The 25,764-nt window shown below is 38.1% G+C and overlaps 2 protein-coding genes across 3 annotated transcripts; both read right to left on the reverse strand.

The window, feature by feature from the left end:
* Positions 1–1,649: 1,649 nt before the first annotated feature.
* On the reverse strand, positions 1,650–2,787 carry LOC135673297 (E3 ubiquitin-protein ligase SIRP1-like). Its single transcript, XM_065182162.1, has one exon. It carries the CDS (start codon positions 2,785–2,787, stop codon positions 1,768–1,770), a length of 1,020 nt encoding a protein of 339 aa, XP_065038234.1. The 3' UTR covers positions 1,650–1,767.
* Positions 2,788–3,787: 1,000 nt separating this feature from the next.
* Positions 3,788–25,702, reverse strand: LOC103984394 (nuclear pore complex protein NUP214). 2 transcript variants are annotated; one of them, XM_018826272.2, is made up of 18 exons: positions 25,344–25,702; positions 25,056–25,267; positions 23,300–23,468; positions 22,493–22,639; positions 21,375–21,499; positions 20,199–20,311; positions 17,154–17,293; positions 14,963–15,125; positions 14,715–14,878; positions 13,812–14,608; positions 11,456–11,608; positions 11,288–11,345; positions 9,906–10,039; positions 9,697–9,818; positions 8,717–9,065; positions 6,388–6,610; positions 4,332–6,311; positions 3,788–4,231 (listed from the first exon to the last, which is right to left on the reverse strand). In XM_018826272.2, the coding sequence occupies exons 1-18, from the start codon at positions 25,546–25,548 to the stop codon at positions 4,116–4,118; spliced, it is 5,370 nt and encodes a 1,789-aa protein (XP_018681817.2). In that variant the 5' UTR covers positions 25,549–25,702; the 3' UTR covers positions 3,788–4,115. The 2 variants fall into 2 exon arrangements, with proteins under 2 accessions (XP_018681817.2, XP_065038230.1); XM_065182158.1 differs by lacking the exons at positions 21,375–21,499; positions 22,493–22,639; positions 23,300–23,468; positions 25,056–25,267; positions 25,344–25,702 and having other exon boundaries at positions 20,191–20,304.
* Between the last annotated feature and the right edge of the window lie 62 nt (positions 25,703–25,764).

Raw genomic sequence — 25,764 nt, forward strand, 5'->3', positions numbered from 1 at the left:
GTTCTCCTCGCCGGAGATGCCTGCACAGAGTCGGATCTCTCTGCAAGGACATGGTATTGTTTCGGACTCGGTCAGATTCTATTGGATTGCTGGTTGTGATAGTTTCTTGATTCTTGATCTCAATTTTGAATTATCTTCTTTGCTTTCCCTCTTCGCTTTCGACGTTGGATTTAATGGAAGGAAACGAGTGACTTGAATGCTGCGCCGTAGATCCGAGACGGTTTCTTCATTGTGAAATCTCCCGCTCCAACTCCCCTTATCTTCTCTTACGTTAGTCTCTTGGTGTTGATGTCGGTGTTCGGTGCTGAGATTCTCTCTGTTCGATCATTTGAGGTCTTTTTTCGAGATTTTTAATAGGAGTTTGTTTAGATCTGAGCTTCACATTTTCTTTCTTAAGGGCGTTTGATAGGATTAATTATTTTTTGTTCGATCTTTTCAGGTTTCTTTTCAAGAATTACAAAGAGTTTGTTTAGTTCTATGCTCCTCCTCTACTTTCTTTAGGGCGTTTGATAGAACTAATTTTTTTGTTTGATCTTTTGAGGTCTCTTTTCGAGATTTACTAATAATTTGTTTTAGATCTGAGCTCCTCCTTCTCTTTCTTTAGGTTGTTTGATAGAACTAATTCCTTTTATTCTATATCTCGAGGCCTCTTTTCGAGATATTCCAAACGTTTGTTTAGTTCTGAGCCCCTCCTTTTGTGTCTTTAGGGTGTTTGATAGAATCAATTCATTTTGTTTGGTATTTTGATGCCTCTTTTCTAGATTTTCTAAGATTTATTTAGTTCTTAGCTTCTCGTTTTCTTTGTTTTCGGTGTTTGATAAAACTAATTATCTTGATGCTGTCACATTAGTTGTCGGATTTTGATGGCTGCAGTACGCTGCTTTATCTTCCTTTGCAGCCTTACCTATCTTTGTTCAGTGGGTTTTCATTCGAAAATCCTTTCGTATCTCTCCAACCACCAGTGCTAAAATTTTGAACTATTATTACCAATGAAAGTGCAAACATTGGTTGAATAAAAATAGACATATGAAGGATTCAAATTCTCTAAATCATCAAAGCTTGAGATCCCAAGAAAGAATCCAATATATTTATTAGTTTTAACACCTATGTGAAATTTCTTGACCATTGAGTAAGACCTTCTACTGTCAGTAGCTTTGGAATGGAAAGTGATAAACATGCCAAAGGCCTTCCTTCTTGTGATTAGCATCTTTAAGATGCATGTAACTTTGTGGGCTATATGGTATGGGCATCAAACCCTCTGCATTTTTTGCATTATTTGAAGCAATCAACTAGCTGTTTCCACCTTACCTTTAAGCAACAATGTTTAGATAAACCAGGAGCATCTTAGGGCATGTTAACCACAGTAAAGTAGTAGTAAGGGATCTGAATCAGGAACAGGTTGGGTTCAAAGAACCAGGTGGCTGGAGATTAGACTGTATCTTAAATATTGATAATAGTGGGGCAATATAAACCATTTTTTCTCTTGAAAATATTGTTGTTATGTTGATGCTCTGTATGGGGTCACATGACACCTACAGGTGGGAGGAGTGTGTAAATACGAAAGGCGGTATGCCAAAGACTCGCCTTCATGAATGACAGTTTAATCCTCCACATAGCTCCATAAAATATATTATATATATAATTAGATATTCAAGAATAGATAACAATATTATTGATCTTAAAAAGAATAATACACAAATCATCTAACCAAACATTGCACAGATAATGTACGAGACAACCGACCATCGCTCTCGAGGGAGTGTTGGCTCAGCTCTCTGTGGCTCCGGAGGAGGACGAGGGAGGCGTCGAAGAAGAATTGCCATGGCTTTGAGACGCCAGCGACAGCGAGAACAACCCAGCGAAAGGCCAAGAGACAGGAATCCACAGCCACCTTGCACTCTCTCTGCTGCCGCCATCCCCGCTTCCTTCTCCGCCGGCTTCCGCCGTGTTGCTACCTCCGCCGCCGGCACTCGGAACTTTTGGATCGTCCGCGGGCAGCTGAAACCTGCAAAGAGGGCACGAGCTATGGAGCTCCAGCCATGGCAGTATGCACTCGCCGTGGAACTTGTGCTTGCACGGCATCTCCCGAGCCTCTGCGCCTACTTCCATGTCCTCCAAGCAAACCGGGCAGCTGGTGTTCTCTTCGACCTTCACGGTAGGCATGGCGTCCACTGCTTCTTTCCGAGCTGGTGGTGTTCCGTATCGGTTCGGGTCGTTCTCCGCTAGATGCTGCAGCAGCAGATCCAGGCTGGATCTCGTGCCGAGGAAGTAGTCCTCGAAGGGGGCACCGACGCCGCCATCGCTTATGCCGCCCGGTGTTTGAGGTTGCGTTTGTGTTTGCGGCTGGTTCGCCTGGAGAATTATGGCCTGGGTGATGAAAGGGTTGATGAGGATGACGCGCTCACTCTCGCCCTCGGAATCTGATCGGCCGAGTGCTTGGAGCAGCTGAAGGATGGCGGAGCTACCCTGCGGCCTTTGGGCGGCTGTCTGTGAGTCAAGGTCGCGGTTGGAATGCTCCACTTCGTCTTCGTCCCCTTCGCCTTCTCCATGGGGGCCTCCACGCCGCAAGGAACCACCGCCAAGCAATCCAAGAAAGAAGGGAGTCCACAGAGAGAAGGCTCGGTGGGAGGCGGGATCGAACGGGGTATCTGCATGCCCTCGCGGCGGATCCATCTCTTCCAGGAATCCACCGTCACAACGCGGGCATTTGATCTCCGCTTCTGTGACTGGATTCACCGTTTGTGTGCACACGTGGCACCAGAATCGTGCGACCAGGGGTTCCTCCATCTCTCTTGCGGTCTCTCTTCTCCTCCCTCTTCTTGAGACTAAACCACGACAAGAAATAACTGCAATGAACACAGAATCGGTGATTGGAAAACTGTTAATTATAAGTTGATACTCTCGGAAGGAAAAAAATGATAACTTTTTCTCTTTTTGCAGGAAGAAGATATCTTTCATTCAGATTTGGGAGATCAAATTCCAGAGGATGAGAACTGCAAGCAGGACGGAAGGCCAAGAGATATACCTAAAATTAGGAACTCTCCAAGCAGCAGTTCCCCGGAATCACATATGAGTTCAGAGGCACTCCTAAAAATCCAATTTTTCTTGCAAATCTAGCAGAAAGAATGGATTATGAAGAATATGCATATAATTCTTTATCTTGGAGGACGATGCAATTAAAATCACGGCACGGATTTATACAAGGCAGCCAGATGGTGCTAGCAGTAGAAGAATCCAGAATAGCGGAGAACAATGCGACGCTCTCAAAACTATGGGTGGTTGGATCGAACACGTAAGCACACTGCACGCGTGGTTACCGTATGCTGCTCGGTCCACATCATGCAACACATGCATCAAAACGGGATCTGCGCTGTGTGGTGGCGTTCTTTGATAATTTATTCAGGCAAGTTATCTTGCCCTTTCAACGTGCTGACAGAATATTCCAGGGACGAAATATCCACCAGCCTTCCCCGCGTACCATCTTCCAGAAGTTTGTAGGCTGACTTGGACCGGATCACCCATTACCATCTGAGCACACGGGAACGTTCTCGATACATCGATCTGCTGCCTCTTTCATCGAGCATATAAGTGTGTGTATATATATATATATATATATATATATATATATATATATATATATATATATATATATATATATATATATATATATACACACACACATGTGCAGCCTCTTAAAATAAAGTTTTCCTGGATCACCAATTAGGAAGTTTAGGTACCGAATTATGGAACTTTTTTTATTATTTTGTCGTGAAAACGATAGCAAAAGTAAAACATCTAAATCATGGAACTTTTGTACTGTCTTTGGGCGTCCCCCTAAACATTAAAATTACAACAAAATTAAAACATATAAATCATGGAATTATTGTACAATGACAAGCATACCCGGGGATCTGCCTCGAAATTGCTCGACAGTGATTATCAACGACGGAGGAAGGGGGTCGAGTCAGGTAAAAAGAAACGAAAGAGCAGTAGATGTAGCATACATCATTTTCCAATATATACAACAGATGCTGAAACTTCAAACAGTTGATGGTTTTAACTTGAATCAAGCTTGCAAAGGACGTTAATTCCTGGAGAGAAGACGTTAATGCCAGCTATCTCCTCATCTGGGTAAAAAGATCCGATGGAGGTCTTCCAGTTCCAGTGGCACTGCTTCCCCCAAACGCAGAGAAAGCACCCCCCTGATTGCTGCTAAAAGCCCCAAAACCACCTAGAAAGATTGAAATTTAAGCAACAACTTCAATCTCAATTGGCGGTAAAACAAGCACAATGCATTGTATCAAGCAAAATACAACGCATCCAAATCTCACCTGATGTGAAGCCACCCCCAAAACCAGCTGCTCCAAAGCCACCACCTTGAGAACCTGCACCAGCAAAACCACCGCCGCTAGAAGCACTAGCACCAAAGCCCCCTCCAGTACCTCCACCACCAAAACTACCACCACCGCCAGAAGCAACAGCAGCAGCAGCAAAACCGCCTGCACCAAAACCAGTAAATCCACTACTGCTGGAAACAGCAGCAGCAGCAAAACCACCTCCTCGAGAAGCAAGAGCAGCGAAACCCCCTCCTGCAGCAGTTCCAGTAAACCCAGTAGCTGTAGAAAATCCTCCACTTGTAGCCACAGTTGGGAATCCTCCACCAAATCCACCAGCACCTAGCTGTCGCGATTGCCCAAAAGCACCAAGAACTGATCCAAGTGCCTGCTGCCCTGCTCCAATTTGTGATGGCTGTCCAAAGCCACCAAGTCCACTTGTATTACCACCAGAAAATGCACTGGAGTTAACTGACTGTGTTGGTTGTACAGATTGTGCTGTTGGGAGGCTCAATGATGGAGGCCGGAAAAGCTGCCCTGGGGATGCTGTCAACATGACTGGAGAGGTTGAAGTGCTTGTGTTGGCAGTAACAAAAGAACCACCAAATGGATTAAGCTTTGGTGTACTTGAAGTAGATTCTGATCCAAGCCCAAATCCACCAAGGGCTCCCAAGTTGAGCATGTTACTTGGATCTGAAGCCTCCTCTTCCATTTCCTCCTCCTGGGATGAGTTAATATCCAGTCCATTATTGTTTACAGTGGCAGTGCCCATGGGAGGTGAAACTACAGATCCCAACCCCGGTTGAGAATTAGATGCAGCAGGAATGATGCTGCCACCAGTTGCAAGAGAACTTGGTTCTCCTCTCATGCTTAATCCAGTCAACCCCACATTTACAGCTTGTGATGTAACTGGTTCAAATTTCGGAGTACCTTGTTGTGGTGAACTTGTCAGTTGTAGAGTTAGCTCAGATCTTGCCTTGGCCTCATTTGAAACTGATGGTGAACTTTGTAATGCTGAACTTTCTGAAGGTGACGGAGCAGATGTTGAACTCCAGGACTGTGATAGAGAAGCTGAAGCACTAGAAGACGGAACAAAATACTGAGCAGTAGATGAGGTCGATCCTGATGCTGAAGTCATAGCATGAAGTGGTGATGGTCCTCCTAATGTTATGTTCGGTAAGGATGGCATAGCCGATGTAGACGCATTTGATATGGATGAAGGAGTTGATAACATAAATGTTGAGAATGGAGTAGGCGAACTTGATACTTTGGTGTCTGATGTCAGAGCAGATACAGTTCCACTCGACTGTTTTTTGCCTGTAATTGACTGACTAATATCTGTTCGTACACCTAGATTTGAAGGTGAAGCACCAAACATTGTAGAGAAAGACAGAGCATTACTCGACAACGCAGATAAGCTTTCGGGAGAAACTGCAGACTGTTGCATGCTTCGTTGCAATTTCCCAGAAAAACCTTCACCCAGGGTCTTCAGGCTTAGTTGCTTCTCTACTTGTGTTTTCGCCTCTTTTGATATACTCTTCGGAGTTGATGTACCACTCGGAAATTTTATAGAAGTTGCCACAGTGTTAGGTGCCTCCATCTGCACATTAGGCGTCATTTTGGGGAACGAAACAGATTTTACAGATGAATTTGATATGTGAGTCACCACATCACTCCCCATATTCTCTTTTGCACCACTTGAAGCACTGTTAAACAGAGACGATGTCGGAGACATTGCAACTGATGTCAAAGGAGTACTTTTTCCTATCTCTCTCATAGGATTAGACTTTGACTCCAAGGTTCCAGGTGATAACAGAGATGATGCTGGAGCCATTGCAACTGATGTCTCAGTCATATGGTTCCGAATCTCTTGCGTAGGATGAGATTTTGACACTAAAGGTTGAGGTGAACCAGACCACCTGAAAACAGTACTAGATTGAGATTTAGAGGTCTGTTGGGAGGGTTTCTCTTGGATATCTACAACGAAGACAAGAACAGAACAATGAGATTGTTTTAGGATAAAATCCTCGAGAAATTACAAAGTTTGTCTTACCTTTGCTCACACGGTACACCTCTGGCTGAACCTTACCAGTCAATGACTCCATCAAGGATGCTGGTTTCTCAGTGGCCTTTTGCTGGATTACAGCAAACGACTCGATCTGAGCATCAAACTGTTTCTTAGCTGTGGTGAAGGGGTTATTGGCACTAACTCTGACATGTTCTTGATGAGCTGTCCTTTTCACGATAGTCTTTGGGGGCTCAAAGCTAGCCCAGTTCTGCACAAAGTTTGTCATTTAATCCTTTCACAATAACAGAACAATGCTCATTCAGCAACAGATTTACAGAATCATGCGAAAACACATTCAGTCTGAGAAGTTGAGAAGCAACAATTACAACAAAATTTGAAAATTGAAAGTTAAATGTGAAGTGAGGAAAAGAAATTTCGGGCTGAAACAATAACTGGACATAAACATTAGAACTTCAGCTGAATTTTTGCCATACATTTCAGGGTAGCTTTAAAATCGACTTCCAACTTGAATGGTTTCAATCAAAATAAACTGCAAGCCATGACTGTTTTTCTAGACAACTTGCCTTACATTTCTCTTAGCTTCCAGCATCAAAATCTTGTACACTGCTAGCCATAACCTAAATACTGCAAAATATTAACATTGGACACCTCTAATGCATGTGTGCTATGTAATGCACCACCAAGAGTTTGTCTAGAAGCCACCTCTATTTCCAACTATTTGGTGTCAGCTACAAGCCCCCTTGTCATTTAGCTAACAAGAGCATCTGCTTTAGATAATATAACAGCCATGATGCCCTTTAGATTATTCAAACCAAGGAGATCACTAAGGAACACTATTTACCAGCATGATGGCCAAGCATTACTCAGAATGGACAAAATTTGCTTTCACTTCAGTAAACTAAGTGTTTCTGTGTTTCACTTGTCCACATTACCACCTTGGCTGGCAAGACCATACCCTCAAGCAAGCATCCCATTAGCAAGACCTTCACCAGTGCCGACAAAGCCAACGTTCTGCAGTGTTGTCTCCAGTGACAATGAACAGGTGACCTCGCTTGTTCTCTCTGGCATTACCAATATTATACCACCTCAACCATCGATCGGTATCAATAACAAACCAAAATTTTAATCCTTAAATTTAGTAAAAGTTTATTTCTGGACTTATAGGTATATTATTAAAATATTCTCAGACATTTTAAATTTAACCTCTCTCTAGCTTACTAGAATTGCAATTATTTATCAATTGCATTCCGTTTGAATGACAAGTATTCATCTAGACATCTTATAATAAGCAAGTAAACATTTATTTAAGTCAGAGCCAACAGGATAAGGTTCAGGTATACACCAATTTTACAACATCATGGTGCATGACAAGTCAACAATTCAGGATACCAAAAAAATTAACTGCAGAGTCATGAGAACAGAATTAGTATAATTATCCTGGTACTTCAACAATAAAGGAAAAAAAGAGATTGAAAAGGTGCAAGAATAAAAAATGTAAAAGCAAAACTAAATCAAATGAAGCAGCTTCCTTAAATGTACTTTCCACAGACATTTGAAAAATAAAAAAAATGAGAAAAATATAAGGAAGATGCCTACCATTATATCAGAACATATGAAGTTTCAAATTTAGAGCATGCTAATAACAAAACTACAGATAATTAATCATACATGACTCTTTTACAGCAGACAACAACTACTACAACATTCACTAAATAGAAATGTATACTATAATCTAAGGTATGCAGTTTTGAATAATACCGCTCGTATCGGGTGGTACGTACCGGTCCGTCAGTTGACCAGTACACGGACCGCCCGTCACTGTCGTATCGCCTCGGTGACGTCGCCAAAAAAGGCGACGTCGCCTGGAGAAGGATATATATATATATATATATATATATATATATATATATATATATATATATATATATATATATATATATATATATATTAAAGGTGATGTCGCCTTTTATAAAAATATTTTATATATAAAAAAATCTTTTTATATATATATATACAGTATACCGCTCGGTATATTGTATCGTACCGTGCCGAGTGAATGTCAAAATACCAGTACGGTACGATATTTCAAACCTTGCTATAATCTCGTAATTATAGAAACCATAATAGCAAAAACTGTTAATTATGACACTGTAGAACCAACCAGTTTGGGTTGGAATAACATCAAGTATCACAGCTAAAGCTAGAATAAAATAATTAGGGAAAAGAAGAATTGGAAATAGCTTAGCTTGCAACAGACAGAAAGCACATGCAAGGACCAAGAATCATATAGTAGACACATATCAACAATCATATGCAACATAGTTCTTTAATTAGAAATAGATTAAGCACTTACCTTCCCAAAAGAATCTCTCCTCCTCCTCGTAGTTTCTGGCGCAATAGTTGACAAAGCACTTGATGCAGCTCTCCTGGGATACTCCTTACTGGAAAAATCTGTTGAGGAGGTAATTCTCTTTACAGATACTGGGCTCTGAAAAGGACTTCTAACATCTGGAGATTTTAGAGTGATGCCTTCATCAGCAAGACCAATTGATTCAAATAATTCCCTTGCAACGCCAACCCGCTTTGTAGGATTGTTTATATGGAGCAGAGCCATCTGTCTCGATAGAGAATCAGATAGTTTCTCAGCTGCTGCCAACTGTGAGTTTAGTGTGCTGTATACACTATGCAAAGACTGGAGATGCCTGCAGAAAATACAAGATCAACAATAATCCAGAATGTATGGAGTGTCATCTGTGCATGAAAAACATCCCACGCTGTTCCAAGTTCTTTAGCAGCATGCATAATGAAAAATGGGAAAGTTAATAGTCCAACGTTGACTATAAGCAACCAGGCAACAAAAAGATATGCATTTCCTTTGCACAATAATAGAGTAAACTGGATTTTTCTGTGGAATCCTTTAATAACCCATTGGTAGCAAAAAAACCATATGAAACAAAAAATAAAAAGCGATCAATTATCACTTCTATATCATCAGTGCTCCATGCTGGCTAATTCAATATCATTAGCCATCCTACTATAGGAAAAATAACAAGTAGCTATTGAAAAGTTTTTCCTTGTTGAACTCCAACGAGTATCTACTTTTTCCAAATAAAGTCTTTCTTGAAAATGTAATGTTATGATGAATTTCTCTCATGACAATTCTTGAGAACAAAAAGTAACACTGCCAGAACATCATTACAGTTAATGACCATAAAACCCTTGGGGACTAGTAAATCTCTAACTAAATTTGTGAGGCAACTCATTTCTCATATACATGTTTGTAAAATAGATGTAACAACAAAAATCTATGTTTCTCTTCGTGGTTACTCGTACCTTGATTGCCTCATGTTACCATGAAAAGCCCTCCGACCTGTACTTTTGTCACTCTCACCAAATTTGCTAATCTCAAGAGTATTGAAATATCTCTCCAGTTCTATTAGCTGGTTTGTCAAATCCTGGTTGGTTAAGATGAGAGCACGAATGATGAGAACTATGTTGTAAGGAGAAATGTTTTAAGCCTCATATAAAGTTAAGAGACAAACCTGGTACACCTTCCAAATATTTTGCCGCTTCTGTTCAATTTCAGGATTCAGCTTCTGCCGGTTCCATATGTCCCAATAATGCTCTGTTGAAGCTTGTTTAACAATGTCTGCCATGTAAACTTGCCTAGCTGATACTGTAAGAAAGAACAATAAAGTTTAAAAAAGTTCAGCAAATGAAGAATTACATTAAGAAAAAGGTTCATCAAATGAAAAATAACAAAACAGAAATATGGTTCCTCTGGAAGAAAAAAATATAATCACACAATTATCACTAGGCTTCATCTGTCAATACAGAAACATATCAAGAATGTGAAAGACATCTATAATTTAACTTAAGTTAGAACATGACAAGGAAATGAAGGTATTACATGCTGCAAATACACCATGTTTCTTCATCAATATGGTTCAGATTGTCTGCAGTTCAGTAGCATAATACTGAAACCCACATGGAGAGTTCCACAACCCATAAATTCACTTATCAAGACAATGGATTGTTTCTTTAATGTTCCTAGTCAAAATATATCCCCAAGTGAAGTGTGAAAAGGATTTGATTCCTATCTCAAGAACTATGCTGTCCTTATATTGGCACAGCGTCATATTGTGTCATGCTGGTCAGTATCCCAGTATGCCCAAATACCAGTCGGCATAAAGTTAAAAAAAGGTCAACAATTTGCCAATACCATCTGCAAAACAGCTTAGCATTTGCCATTACCTTTTCGGAGCAACACATGCCAACTTGTGCCAACTAGCATAGGAACCCTTGCTCCAATTTTATTAAAAGAGAGCAAGAAAAAAATTATTTGATGAAATTACTCTCCAGTCTTGTTTGGACTCAAGAAGAAACATGCCTCTGTATGCAGCTAATGCTATACTCCACATGGTAGCATAAACTGATTTAATACCAAATTAATGATGCTGAAGTTTCTACAGTAGCAAAATAACCATACCCTTTTGATCCTTTTATTCTGTAACAATCATAGGGTGGCACTCAACATCCTGAACCATAAAATTTAACTGGGGTATCTTGAAGTTAAACCAGGGGTCTATCAACCCACCAGGGGTTAAACAAGTTTAGTTTACTTCAACGAAAATACTAAGAGTTGCAGCAAAAAAATATATTAAAATAATTATCATAATGTTCATTAACCAAAATCAGAATATTCAATAGAAGTGTTAGCTAATTTCGCTGGTAAAGACTTTATTAAACAACCGTAAATTCCATGATTATATTCCGTCTTTGTAATAATAATAATAATAATAATAAATAATAATACCCAATAAATTTAACATTAAGCCATTCATGTGAAGTGCCTGATAAGAACCTCAAGAAAATAAATATGAATCAATTTCTTCTATACAACTGCAAAAGTGAAATTGCATACCTTGAGACATCTTCCTTTGAAGCTCTTGAATCTCCGTAAGTTCTTCCTCCACTTTTCTCTAAAACGTTGAGAAGAAAACCTTTTTAGCATATGTTTAACAACTCCACTAGGTAAAATGAAGAACATGATCACAATATAGGTTCTTCCAAAGAGAGTATAAATTGATACCCTGCACATCCTGAATGTCTGAGAGAGATTTTTCAGGCCGTCCTCAAGTGTCAAAATTGAGTTTTGATGTAAGACAGTGCAAGCATCCTTGAATCCACCTTCCTGTTCTATAAGTGACAACAAAGTATCGAGTTCCTTGGTCATATCTTTTACCTGACCACATAATTATGACAAATCAGGCAGATAACATGGCAAGAACTAAATTTGCAGACATGCCTCAAGATAGGCAAAACAAAAGTCTGTCATGAGACAATTTAAGACAACCAGTTCCACAGACAGTCACGTCTAACCAATGCAAAGGAACTTATCCATGTCATAGATACATGTCCAGAAGTTGGACAGTTCCAATGATAGCTCAACAACCACAGCAGCGAACCCTGTGGACAAACATGTTTTGCTTCTTACAACTCTATGTTTCAATATTTCACTCCCCTTTTGTCTTCCTGTTGAATTGACCACTTGCATGCTCATCCAACTCTCGTTTGCATGCAAATATCCATTAAACATTTCTCATAATCAACGAAATATTTGTGCATTTCTGGTTAGAAGAACATGAAATATCTTAGGAAGGAAATAATCAAACGATAACCAAACCAATTGTGTGTTCTTTTTTTCATTTATAACTTCAGCTTGGAAAGTTGAAAACTAAAGAATTGTTAGTTTCATCCATTCTTCAGACAAGCAAAACCAACACATAAATGTAGCAAAATTATTAATCAATCATGTTTATTATACCTACTATTCTTCAATGAATAGCTGGAGCATAGTGTAAAACGTGGTACACAAGTAACCCAAGAATATCCAGCACCATCTGGCATGGAACAAATATTCACTGGAACATCAACCCCTTGGTTCACGATTGCATCAACTTTTTGCACCAGTTACATGTAGTTAATGTTTCTCACGTTTTGTGCAAAGCAATAGGGCTGCAGATTGGTTCGCAAACTTTGGAAGACAAAATCAGTTTGATTGTACTGGGTCTTCAGATTTCTCTCGTAAGTTGGCTCACATGTTATGCCATGATACTCCATAGCTTTTTAAAAAAATGTAACCAATGGATCATTAGATCCTGAGGCACATTTCTCATCCAAATTCTTTAGAAGGCAGAATTATCAAAATAAATTTGTAAAGAAAGGACACGACAAATAAGAAATATATTATGCTTTAAGATGAAACTTTAGAAGAACTCTAGGACATTATTCAACATAATAAGATGGAGTTCAATTCCAACTTCTAATATAATTATCCAGAAAAGGAAGAACAGTTCAACCTTTCATGTTAATGCAAGTAGCAAAATTAGCAATAAAATTTTCACAAATTTGCTACTAAACTAGTATCACAAATCAGTGAAGACATAATGGTCGAACTGATAATTAACAATAGTGTACATTACGATTATTAAACCTACCCTCAAATCAGTGAAGACATAATGGTTGAACCGATAATTAACAACAGTGTACATAATGATTATTAAACCTACCCTCGAATATTACCTCCAATTACCTAATATGACCACAAAAATCTTCAACAAAAAACCTGTTAGGCAAGAATGAGATGACACACCAAATAAAAACATGATCTTAGATAAAAGATTAACCAGATGATGGCCCTAACTGAAACAACATGGAAATGCCTGGGACAACTTATCGTCCAGGAACCTCATGCAATCACTTTCCAGTAGTTATCTGGACAAAATATATAAAATTTTGGAAAAACTAAAAAAATTACTTTGACCACAATAAGTAGCCTCGACAACTGTTTACACAGAGGAAAAAATAAAAAGAAAAGAAAAATGCTGGCAAATCTATATTTATTTGCAAGTTAGATTTAAAATGTCAATGAAGAATAAGACAATTAGGAGAAAATCACAGCCACACATGAGACTTAATTCAATTCATGGTATTTATAGCTATTACATCCTAATGTACTTTGGTATCTATGTGTATAATTCCATTATTATAACCTTTACACATTCAACAGAAATAATTTCACAACATCAAATTGCTACTGCTTCAACACTCTGCATCTGGAGAAAACAGTTCTTATAAATTATGTGAAAAGGTTGCGTTCACAAAAAATAATCAACCTAATATTTCATTGCACCAATGTATAGGACTACAACTTGTTCTACAATAATAATAGTGCACCAAGCTTAGACAACAGATAAGCATTATTTTCTAGTTTTTTTTTAAAGTCACATTACCATAGAACCTGAAGATGACAATTACTGAGACGAGAGAAGCAGTCAAAATTCATTAAGCATAGGGAAACAGCAAAAATTTAAAAGAAAAAACTAACAAATTTAATAATGCCATAAAAAACAAAAAGATTCCCAAGAGTCGGAAAGACATCTTACATTATAGAACTGCTTCGAGAGTTCTGGTTCAGAGTCCAACATCAGTGATGACTTTGAAGTTCTTAAATCCTCAACCAAAGTCTGTGGCTTAGGAAATAATGATTTGCCTACAATAGAACTTTTTTGCGGCAGAGAAGACCCAGGACTGGCTGCCTCAGTATTTGCAGATTTATTAAAGGAAGTTGTATGTGCTACACTGTGAGTACCTCTATTTGAAGAAAACATCAAGTTTGATGATCCTCCACCAACTCCAGTTAAATTCAAAGATGTACTGCCAGATAGAGGATTAGTTGAAAGGCTCTTTTGAGAGGAAAAGAATGCCTTACTTCCTACTCCTGCCTCTGACTTTCCAGAGGAACCACTCACAGCAGAACTACCAGAAGCGAATGGTGAAACTTTTGCATTGATACCTCCAATGGATTGTAAATCAGATGGAACTCCTCCAATTCTAGTTGGACCAGGAGATACTTCAACCTTATCACCACCTTTTATCATATTTTTTGCATTTGCTTGCATGGTTACAGAAGCATCACTTGATAGATTATGTATCACATGAGGGACATTGACACCCTCTCCTGATGAAGAGACAGTTTCTATCATGCCAGATTTTCTCTGACCAACAGAAGCAGTTACATTTATGGTTGGAGACTCCGTGGATAGCTGAGTCATCTTTGCTGTTTGTGGTATGGAAGGCCTAACAACTGAATTATCATTGCTTTCATCCCTCTTTCCAGTATGAATTTTGTCACTTGGAACCTGATGTATATCTTTGTTTCTTGCACTTCTCAATTCTTCACCTGGTTTTTTAACAAGAATGAATAAAATGATTGCTAAAAGGGGATTCTAGTTTCATTGGTTGAATTTTAAGTTGAAACAAAGATTTCTTTTTGTGTCTTCTCTTACCTGTAGGAACAGAAGGAGATTCAGGAATTATCTGTTTTAAATTGTTATTTGATTTTAAACCATCTGTATCATCCTTCAAATTTGAACTGGTTGCCAACTCATTCTCCAATAAAACATCTGTTGGAGGAAGGGAGGACTGAGGAAGATCTGAAGGATCTGAAACCCTAAAATGAGGAGCTAACATCAATACCGAGGCAAGGATCTCATTTAATTTTAAGTCAAGGAAATATCATAAATCACACCCCTACCTCGCCACATGATACATAATAAGCTTTCCCTCACAGGTAAGACAGAATAGCACACAGAGTGGTGAAAGTTCTCTAGATTCTATGCCAACTTGTACTTTAACTTTCTCGAACACGGAAATCTTATCAACACCAAACCCCAATATCAGATTGTCATCACCATTTTCTGAAAGAGAAACAACAAAAATGATACACAAAAGTCAACATGAAAGAGAACTTAAATCAAAGACCTGATACTCTAAGTTCTCTGTGGCCTCCAACTGAACCATAAAATACCTTGTCCTACACTGAATCTTGTTAAACATCTCATAAAGTCATCACATGGACAATTTAAACAGTGGGAAAAAAGAAGCATCACTAGCATGACTAAAACATAAATTACTCTTTCAATAAATGAAAGAAAAATGTCAGCACTTTAATCAGTAAATACTCTTTTATGCAACAAAAAGCAAACTGAAGATTGGTACATATTTGCTAAATTCAATAGCATAATATGATATATTGGCTGACGTCACCAGCACGTCACTGAAAGTCAAACAAGTTTGCAAGATTTCTCATTTTTCTTCTTTTTTTTTTCCAACATAGGGTGGTGTCATGGTCATGCTACTACAAACTAGAACCACAACTTTTGAGTTGCAGAAGTTGCTTAGATAATTCTCAAAATCATCTGGCTTTCATTAACTACATCTTCAGTATGGTGCATACAATCAAAGGGCCAGCTCAACCCCAAGTAATGGACCTGACCTAATGCTCAAGCAGTAGCTGAAGTACCTAGCCAATGGACCAATTAACAAATTTAGTGCAGAGTTATCTAAAAGAATCCAGATTTCAACATGTGTTAACCCTGTAAGGCATATGGAATTTGCAAATCACAGCTGTAGCAACATATGAGGATGCTATATCATTTTACATTGGCTAAGCTGATATATGAATATATGTATAGCAAGCAAAGAAAATGTACGATGTTTACATATATCAACATATGACTAGGCAAATATGAATATGCAGCATATGATCACACAATAATGGTAGTCCAGGCAAGCATGACCTAGACACTGTAACTCTGATTCTGCCAGCCTAGGAAGTAGCTTTGCTGTCTTTGGAAACACCTGTAGCTGAAAGTACAATCCTTCTAGAACAAATACATTATTGAACTTACATCTTACTAAGGGAACCTTTAATTGTCGCTAAATGAATTGATGAATTCGATATTTGAATTCGAAATAACCAAAATTTGTCTCTTATGATAGTTGAAATTGTAAAAATAAAAAAAATTGTGTGAAACCTTTTTTTTACTTCAAAATTCTGCTAGTCTAGTTTTTGTAAGATATGCTATGTGAATCAAGCTACACAAAAAGCTCCTTATTGCTAGATCAAGCTGAAACAATCTCCCACAAAAACAATGTTCCAGAAAAGGTCTTCATGCACTTCAAAGTTAATCACTACTTTCCTTATGATATTGGATCCATTTATTGACACAAACATTAGTAAATTAGGCACTGTTCCAATTGATGGTAAAATAGGAATTTCATATCCTGTTATTTCAGCTTAAAGATCCTGTTATGTCTCCATGAAAGTGCTAACTTAAAACAAACATAATGATGATCAGAAAATGATAATTTTAATTCATATATTTTGCAAAGATCAATTACATCAGATATGATGTATACATCATAATCCAGAAAGTCTTCACTCATTCAAGATAACAAGCATTTGAATTTTAATATCTGAAGAAAAACAGGCAGTGTTACACACATCACATGTTCTATAAAAAGAAGTACAAGATATGGATGGACTAGGGTGCACGGCAGTAACAACAGGTGAATGTGCAGGTGGAAGCAATAAGCTGGACAGATGCAGATATTTAACTAATGTGTCCTAAGCACATCGAAAAGCATGTGATGGGCTGACCCCGAAGACCGAAATATATGCTAGAGAAGGCTTAATAAGTAATTGGCCGAAACATCACTGTACATCAATTGAAAAGGCCAGTCTGCGCTTAGCATAATGCATGTTGGTATTATTGCACCTTCATAACTCGCTCACTTGAAGAGCTTACTATAAGTATCGAGAACAAGAATATATTTCACAATAGTTACTATTTGTTTCCTCATACAGAAAGATAACAGCAAACAGAAAAATAATGAAATCAAAGTGCTTACAAAACACTAACAAAATTTACTAGATTTCCCACCTTTTAAACAAATTGTAGGTTTATACTTGTCATTTTGAAACTCCAGCAATGACACCTCCCTTTGGTTGTCGTCCATCGAGTATGCCAACAGAAGAACATGCTGATCAATGTTCTTTTTATTTGAAGCAAGAAGAAGCCCCCTGTTAGTAGAAGAAATATATTGTAATCAACATGCAAATCCAACACAGAATTTCAAAAGAGACATGTATACATCAATGCTCTAACAGCCATCATTTTTTACCAAAATAGGCACACAAAAAATGTATAAGCATTTTTTAATAATATTTTATAATGATGTCATATGCAACAACACCTAAAAGCTGCAAATGGAGATTTTTGGGGAGTTATGAAAAAATAGCTGTACTAAACCTATGGTATATCAACCAAATAAATAAAAAACCATCAACTAATATGATGTTTCATAGTTCTCCTATCAAGGGCTAAGTGGCTAACTCCAATAGATCTTGAAATACTGACATCATAACCAAGATCCTGTTTAGATATTGTGAACAGAAATGACATCGACCTCAAAATGTTGATACATTGCCTTCAAAATGTAAATATTTAAGGAGTCAAAATGCTTGCTATTAAGGATCGCTGTTACGGGTACCGGACCTGTTTGCGTGATCTGGTTGGACTGGTCAGTACTATACCATGTGTCGGTACACTGGTAGATGTCAATGTATCAGAGAGGAAGCAAATAAAGGATAAGAGGAAGGGAAGGTAGAGGAAGAGAAGATGGTGGAGGAAGAGGAAGGAGGAAGAGAAAGGAAGAGGTAGACGAAGGAAGAGGAAGAAGAGAAGAGGCAAAAGGCACGGCAGCAGCGGTGGCGGTGTGTGGCGAGATCATGTAATGTGTCATCGTGTGAGTAGGGCAAAGGGTGTGGCGGCAGTGTGTGGCAAGGTTGCGGAGGAAGAAAAGGGGTGGACCACGAGAGAAACCTAAACCCTAATCCGTTGCTTCCTTTTTATATGGGCAAACTGGACCTCAAGATATAAGGCATGTCAGCCCGTTTTGTTCCAGTTCGAATGAAACGTCATTCATTGCTTGCTATACTACTGCATATGAGAAACAACATCTAATGCAACATAGAACACCAAGATCTTAAACTGGTATTAAGGCCCATTATAACATGAACAATGAGCTTCATTGGATTGAAAATAGACCTGGGCCTAACTAGCAAAGCCCTAATAAGACTTCATATCACTGAAGATAAATGAAGACAAAAGGATGTCGAAAACAAAAACACTATTTGATCTCCACATCCAATTCATCTGGCTTTCTCCACAGCATCCCTACGAGTTCCTTGTGCAAGCTCTCACTGCCTCCTCAAATGTGCCAACATCACCATGTCTAATGAATTGTTTCCTTACCTGCACACACAACACTCTCCCAACTCCACAACCCCTTTTTTGTATGATCACCACCACCACCCTTGTATCCTTATATTGGATCCCTTTACTGTCCGTGATTCATCGGTTTCTCTCAGCTACAAACATCGACTCCCTTCTATTGTTCCACAACCAATAGCCAAAGTGTTCACTTTGCCTCTACTACTAGTTTTCTGTTAACATTAGCTAACAATCCGAACTTGGTTCTCTAACTACCAGTATTTCACTCATATTATATTACAACATATGCCATATCAAAACTAATGGCCCTCTCTCCAGATACCAGTGGACTATCAACATTTTGCAGATCTGGCATCTTGCCTAGCATTGACCTCAGCTTAAAAATCCACATCAGTATCAGAACCCAACCCAAGCGAAGCCTAGATCTCTTCGAGTCTCACTAGGCCTAAGCATTACTGATATTTCGGGAATCGAAAGGTAATAAGCACTTAATATTCTAATTTTTTTTTAGTCAAAAGGGTTACAATTACATGGAATGACAATAAGAAAAATCAAGGGTCACACACAGGATATCTTCTCCATGGGACATCATAGCACATATCACCTTTTTCGATTGGACATTGGCAAGGCAAAAGAGAAGAGGGAGAAGGAGAAGAGGACTGCAGATTCATATGGCTGAGAGGACAGACTATCAAGCAAGCAAGCAAGGAGCAGAAAAGAAAAGAAAGATGAAATGGCATTTTAAGCATGAGGAGAAGAGTTTCCTTGTGCCAAGCATAATTCACATGAAAGTTAGACAAAACTAAATAAAATCCACAACAAGGTTGGTAATTGTCCAACCTATAAATTCAATAACAGTACTAGTTCAGTTAAGTTGGTTTCAAATTCAATTGACCTATTTTTTGGTTAATGTTGAGTTATTTTTCTTGCAAAAGGATAGGAAATGTGGCAATCGAGACCATGCATAAATAAATTAGGGAATCCAGAAGACATAAGCAAGATACTTGCAAACTTATCAAAAATCTTCAACCAACGAGCAAACTATTTGTTCATTGGACTTAGTTGCAAAAGCAGCTATGACAATGACTGAAAAACTAAGCTCAAAATTAGTGTTCTTTTACAAGAATATAAGATATTGCAGTGTTACATGACTAACGAGTGCAAATCAAATACGGACACCAATCTAAGGCTTTGATTAAAGGGGGATATAAAACAAGATACAAGAATATGTGAGAAAAATGTTTTTTGTTATATACAAAGATCATGTTTTGTTGTGAAATAAACAGTACAAGTTCATCAAACTGAGTTGCCAACTGATTATAAAACCTAATTAGAATTTAATTTTTCCCTTTCCATTCATTTTGGTTCCTGAAAGAGAGAAGAGGATGCATGCACAGGATGATCTAATTGACTGATTGAGAACATAAATAGCTGCATATTATGATCACTGTATGAACAAGATTGCTGTAGGTTTTAAAATGTTATCTGATAAAGAGAAAGTTGGTTAAGCATCTATGATTCTTTAAATTATATCACAACGAAATTTAAGCATTTTGTATAAAGACTTGCTTAATAATAAAATAGGAAATTTTGAAATATGACTTACATATTGCGATCCATGGAACAAGCTCTAAGCATAACACAAAAGTAGGTAACATTAGAACACTTCTACAAATATAATTACCACCATACCAGCGACCCAAATAGCTCAGAAGCAAGTAAGGCCCAGCTCCAGTTGGCAAAATATCATCTAATACACCTTCAAATAGATCAGGGAAGGAAAAGACTACAGGCTTACAGAGATTCTGAAAAAGTAACACACAAGTAAATAATTACCATTATATTAACAATATAATACAAGAACTATATAACCTTAATAATTTATCCACATTAGTAAGACATAATGAAAAGCATTAGAGATAAAACTGTGCAAATGAAAGGTGAGATCAGGTCCTTAGAGGTGAAAGACACGAGAACCTGAATGTGCATATCAGTTAGTCGTTGAACCGATAAAAACAGATTACAGCAACTGGCATGGTCTATTTTCAAGTCCTTACTCTTTTACTGGGAAAATTCTATAGTAGGTAATAAAAAAAACATCCCTATGCCTTGTGCAAAGTTCAAGCATAAGCGATTACATATATAGAGCATCAGGAATTCAGATGTACTTGGAAACTATATATAGCATCAAGACTTCTTTTTTACATCTGCCAGCTTTACAACAAATGAAATATATGAATCAAGAAAGTTAAGATGACGATTTTGCTTATTCACATGTCAAATTGCTTTCCATAGGTGTAATTCAACATGCTCTGGCATTTCAAACCAAGGTTCGCAATTAAGTACCGTACCGAAGTTTCGACGTTCGCTCGGTACGGTACGATACTATATACCAAGCGGTATACTATTCGGTAAACCGCTCGGTATATATATAAAGGTGACGTCGCATCGCATTGCCTCGGCGACGTCGCCTTTTCCTTCTCCCACGCGAGACAACGTCGCCTCATTTATGTATATATATATATATATGTGTGTGTGTGTGTGTGTGTGTGCCCGTATCGGACGGTATTATTCGAAATTGCATACCTTGTTTCAAACTATCAAATTTGTTAGAAACAATAAGCTTAGGTTCCTGAATAATACATTGATGATGCAAATCATGATTTGTCTACTTTCTCAGCTGAAGATGGATATCGACAAAACAATTTCAGAGAATAAACAGAACTTTCAGCTTGGAAAATATAATAGTTAATGGTTGTCTATTTTTCAGAAGGAAATCACTCAACAAATAGAAACAAGTACATAAAAGGCAAAAAAAGTTACCAGTTCTAGATGTGACCACTATTTACAGACATTTCCAACACTGACCTCGGTCAATTTATGCTCCCTGCTTTTGATCACTTGAATTAAGTAACCTTCCTCATTACCATCTTCATTAACTCGAACACATCCAACAACTATACTATCATCACGAACCCATTCAATGGAATCCACTGGTTGATGAAAATTCATTTTCAGCTTTAGAAGCATACAACTAATCTAAAGTAACTTCAATTGGCACTTGACTATTTAAAGGCACAAAAAATAAAAAGTCACAAAAATATGGAACAAAAGACAATGAATTAACATAAATATGAAAATAACCAACAAGGATCATGACAATAACCAACAAGGATCATGACAGGATACAAATAGGCACCTGACTATTGTCAGAGGAAGCAGAAACATGTGGGAAAAAAAATATGTTTTAACGCCAAGGTTCCAAAAAAAAGCAGAATCAGTATACAAGCAGTTGGGTCACCACATAGTGCATATGCTGCATGTAGATGCATACAAGGATGTATGTGGGCTTTATGTAGATTTAACCCATGCTATTTGCAAGAGATATTTAAACCATTTAACTAGTATGCTGAATCTCTTAAGGTTTGAAAGTTTCAGATTATCAGATAGAATAAAAGACATAGAAAAAGGCAAAATGTGAAAAGAAATGGAATATAAGAAGGCAGAACTTACTGGTTCAGCCATAAAGAAATCATCAGACACCAACCAACCAACCAACCATTTTCAACAAATTATGCACCTTATCTAGATCATATCACCTTTTTAATTATCACCCCAGTACACACTACTAAGAAATAAGACCAAACTAAAACAAAAGCAGACACAACACACTGTAATACGACTTGATCAAGACCTAAATCGACTCAAGTTTCTCTCAAGGCTATACTAGTATTTTGGAAATATGAAGAGTTCACTGATAAAGACAATATGATTGATTGTTTAAATCAAGATCCTAAGGGTTATACATCTGAATATAGGCCATTTAAAGCGTAGCAACTACTGCATCTAAAATACGTTCTGCTGATCCTACTACAAGGATGTATACATATTTTTTAACTTCATATTAACTCTACCAAAAGTAGAAACTGAATGCACTGTATTCTAGAACTGAAATCATGACAAAGCAAATGACAAAAGAAGCATACCTTTTATGAAAATTTCAGATTCAGTATCATTAGACCATGACTGGAACGACAGGGTGATGCAAATTTGTTCTTTGAAATCAGATGAAAAGATTCTTATATCACTCTTCCTAGCAACAGCAATATAGTCACCCTCCATGCTCCAATCAACTACAGATGCATCCACAAAACAGATTACACCAACACAGGACAAAATCTAAAAGAATCATTGTATCATAGATCATAAAAGTAGGCCATTTCACAAATAAAAGGCAGTGTATAAACAAAAAAGTCATCTATCTAACACAATGAGACACAATAAAAAAAGAAAGACTATACAGATTATAGAAACAATTTTCAATTTCAAAAATAATGTAAAAGTTAACATAAAGTGGAATCATCCAAATAAACGAAGACGCATTGAAGGGGGAAGAGAACCAAATCAACTCAAGCCCTGGTGATCATTAAGTGGCCGGAGAATCAAAACTGGAGGTAGTAAATTAGCTAATAGCAAGAAAGATTAAAGAAAGATTGAAGCAACTGCAGAGGCATCAGAGGCAAAGTATGAGAAGTGAAGCATCAAAGGGGGAAGAGAGACTAATCAACTCAGACCTGATGGCTGATAAACGGCTGGAGAATTATAACTAGAGGTAATAAAATTAGGTAATTGCAAGAAAGATTGAGACAGCTGCAAACTCATCAGAGGTGAAAATGAGAAGTGTCAAATGTTTGACGGATTTCAATATATCCAATGAAAGTTCTTTTTTAAAGTGGGACCGGAAACTTGGCATCATAATATTAGCAAAGCTTTTCATAAAGAGGAAAACAAACCAGCATCAACATTTTCCATTACATCCTTGATGGAATCCTTCACACGTCCATGGCATAGTAGGCCATCACTTGAAAGAACAACGAAAGACTTTTGAGAATTCTTTTGCCACCTTATGTCTTTTACAATGCCAGAATTCTTCAGTGCATTTGAAAAGGATGGTTTACACTCCTACAACACCATTGCACAAGCATTAAATAACAAAACTGATCAGTAACAGCATATCATGTAGCAATACAAATGGTATAAAAACAATACGGAATAAATGCACCACATTAGAAAAACCTGAATATTCACTGTTATAAACTTCAAGAAAGTTAAATCATTAGAACATTTTTCACAATGAACAACATCTACAGCAGTGTAAGCATTAGCAAATACCATGTCATGAACTGTCATGCAATTCAATTCAGCAAAAAACTTATAGAACAATTAACAAACAATCTAGAACAGCTAACTACAAATGGAGGGAGAGACAAACACAATAGATGTCAGATTGCCTATAAGCTTCCATTAATCTCATTAACAAGAATGATAAGTATTGTGCAACAAACAGCTCATTAAGAATGTCATCACAAGTTACTGAAGATCAAAGGCCAAAAACATTCCAATTTTCTGAATTTGATATATGCTTGTTGACATTCTAGCTCAGTGAACAAGTACATAACCTACAACAAGATTTAGTAGGATTCTTCAGTAGATCTCCAAGAACTATCTGACTTACAATCTCTTACAAATCATCTCCTCCAATTAAGGAATAAGAAGACACATATTTTTGATATAAATTGTTCTATAAATAATTGTTCTAGTATAAAAAGAATCAAAGGTAATTCCAGATAAATCAATTCCTAAATGAATTTGCTAGTTGAGAGTCTTGAGACTCAATCACAATACATTACACATCACTTTTGTCAGTTATTCAAGACTTTTGTATTATTATGTCAATACCACAAACTTAGAAGTTAGAAACACACTCCAAAGGACTAGAATGCCAACTACAGTAAATAACCCATTGTTTTACAAATGATCCTCGAGAAAATTTAAAGAGTATAGCATCTTTTCTCATACCAACCCCCTTTTACAGAAAGAAATTGTGGTGCTGGATCTCCATTTTTCAATTTCACAAATGAGATAAAACAACCTTGCAGTCTGTTTACGTAACATTACTATTGTCAGACCCTTAAGAAGATTCCTCTCCATTTCCCTATTATCCGCACTGCCCTACTTGAAGTTGGGCCTCTTCCAAACTTCCTACTCATGTGAGATACTCTCCAAAACATAATTTAATAAGAACCGTTCATAGCTTATGAAAAGTGGATATCATAGCAACGATGAACCACAGAGTCAGGTATCCCCACAAAAGAATGGTCCTGGATAAATGATCCAAAAATGAACCATAGTCCTACCAGGATGTGGCCCTAGTCCCAGTCATGGAAAGGCTTTCATATTGGATTATCTCAATGGACTACTGACCCATTAGCTTGGTGGGTTTGGAACCATATGACCCACAATGTGTAAGGTCAAGAAATGTTGTAAGTCTTATTTAGCCTTATATGTCATCCTCACAGTTCCCAGTGGTACTAAGCAGGGCACAGGGCACATGAAGTAAAAGAATAATTAAGATATTTAAATATTAAGCTTAAGCATTCTCAGCCACATGGTTTCAGAGCTATCAAGTCAATGGGCCAATAGTTCATAAGTCCGGATCTTGAAGACCAATCCTGACAATATTAGAAAAGAAAGCATCTGCATTCTAACCTTATGATTAATGAGAGACGGCACGTAAAAAAAGTGAATTTCACCGCCAACAGCAGCAGCGAGCACCGTGGAGTCATTGGAGAGCGCAAGAAGAGACACCCTACCAATCTTTACATCCACAACGCTTGTGTTCTGAATGCAAGGGGCCTTTCCCTTCTCCTTAATCTCCTTCCCCAAACCAATGACATCCTTCGTCTTCGCCACCAGAAACCCTGAAAAAGAACCACAATCCATCACGACCTAAACTAAGAAACAAAATCCGGAACCCAAAAAGAAGCACGAAGGTACCTTCGGAATGGGCTAAAAAAATGGCCCCAAAGCGCTCGGAGATGGCGAGAGGTCGAGCCGGCGGGGCCTGGAGATCGAACTCGGAATCGGCAGGCTTCAGGGAAACGGGCTCGCCGAGGCGGCAGAATACAAAGTCGGCGGTGGCTCCGTGATCGCCTTCGATCTCCTCCTCGAGGCGGATGAGACGAGGCGACGCCTCGGCCATCGGTGGCGGTCAAATCTTGGACACACAGAAAGGGGGAAGCGAGAGCGGACAGGTGCGATGGCTTCAGGGCATTCTTGCAAACCAAGGAAGAGGGAGAATGAGAACCCTAAAAGCCCTAAGCGGGCGGAAGCGGAGGGAGAAAAGATGGCTTAAGAACGCAGCAGATTTGAACACCAAATGGGAACCAATCACGTGCTTTGCACTCGAGTCACTGAA

The sequence above is a fragment of the Musa acuminata genome, chromosome BXJ1-5, assembly GCF_036884655.1.
Source record: "Musa acuminata AAA Group cultivar baxijiao chromosome BXJ1-5, Cavendish_Baxijiao_AAA, whole genome shotgun sequence".
NCBI lineage: Eukaryota > Viridiplantae > Streptophyta > Magnoliopsida > Zingiberales > Musaceae > Musa > Musa acuminata.

What these genes read in the sequence shown, in the direction of transcription:
- LOC135673297 (XM_065182162.1), bottom strand. Translation starts at nt 2,787, where the DNA reads ATGGAGGAACCCCTGGTCGCACGATTCTGGTGCCACGTGTGCACACAA.
- LOC103984394 (XM_018826272.2), bottom strand. Translation starts at nt 25,548, where the DNA reads ATGGCCGAGGCGTCGCCTCGTCTCATCCGCCTCGAGGAGGAGATCGAA. An exon ending in CTGAGCTATTTGGGTCGCTG is followed by an intron (nt 17,294 to 20,198) that starts GTATGGTGGTAA and finishes TTCTACTAACAG; the next exon opens with GGGGCTTCTTCTTGCTTCAA. An exon ending in ACCTACAATTTGTTTAAAAG is followed by an intron (nt 15,126 to 17,153) that starts GTGGGAAATCTA and finishes TTTCTCTTTCAG; the next exon opens with AAAATGGTGATGACAATCTG.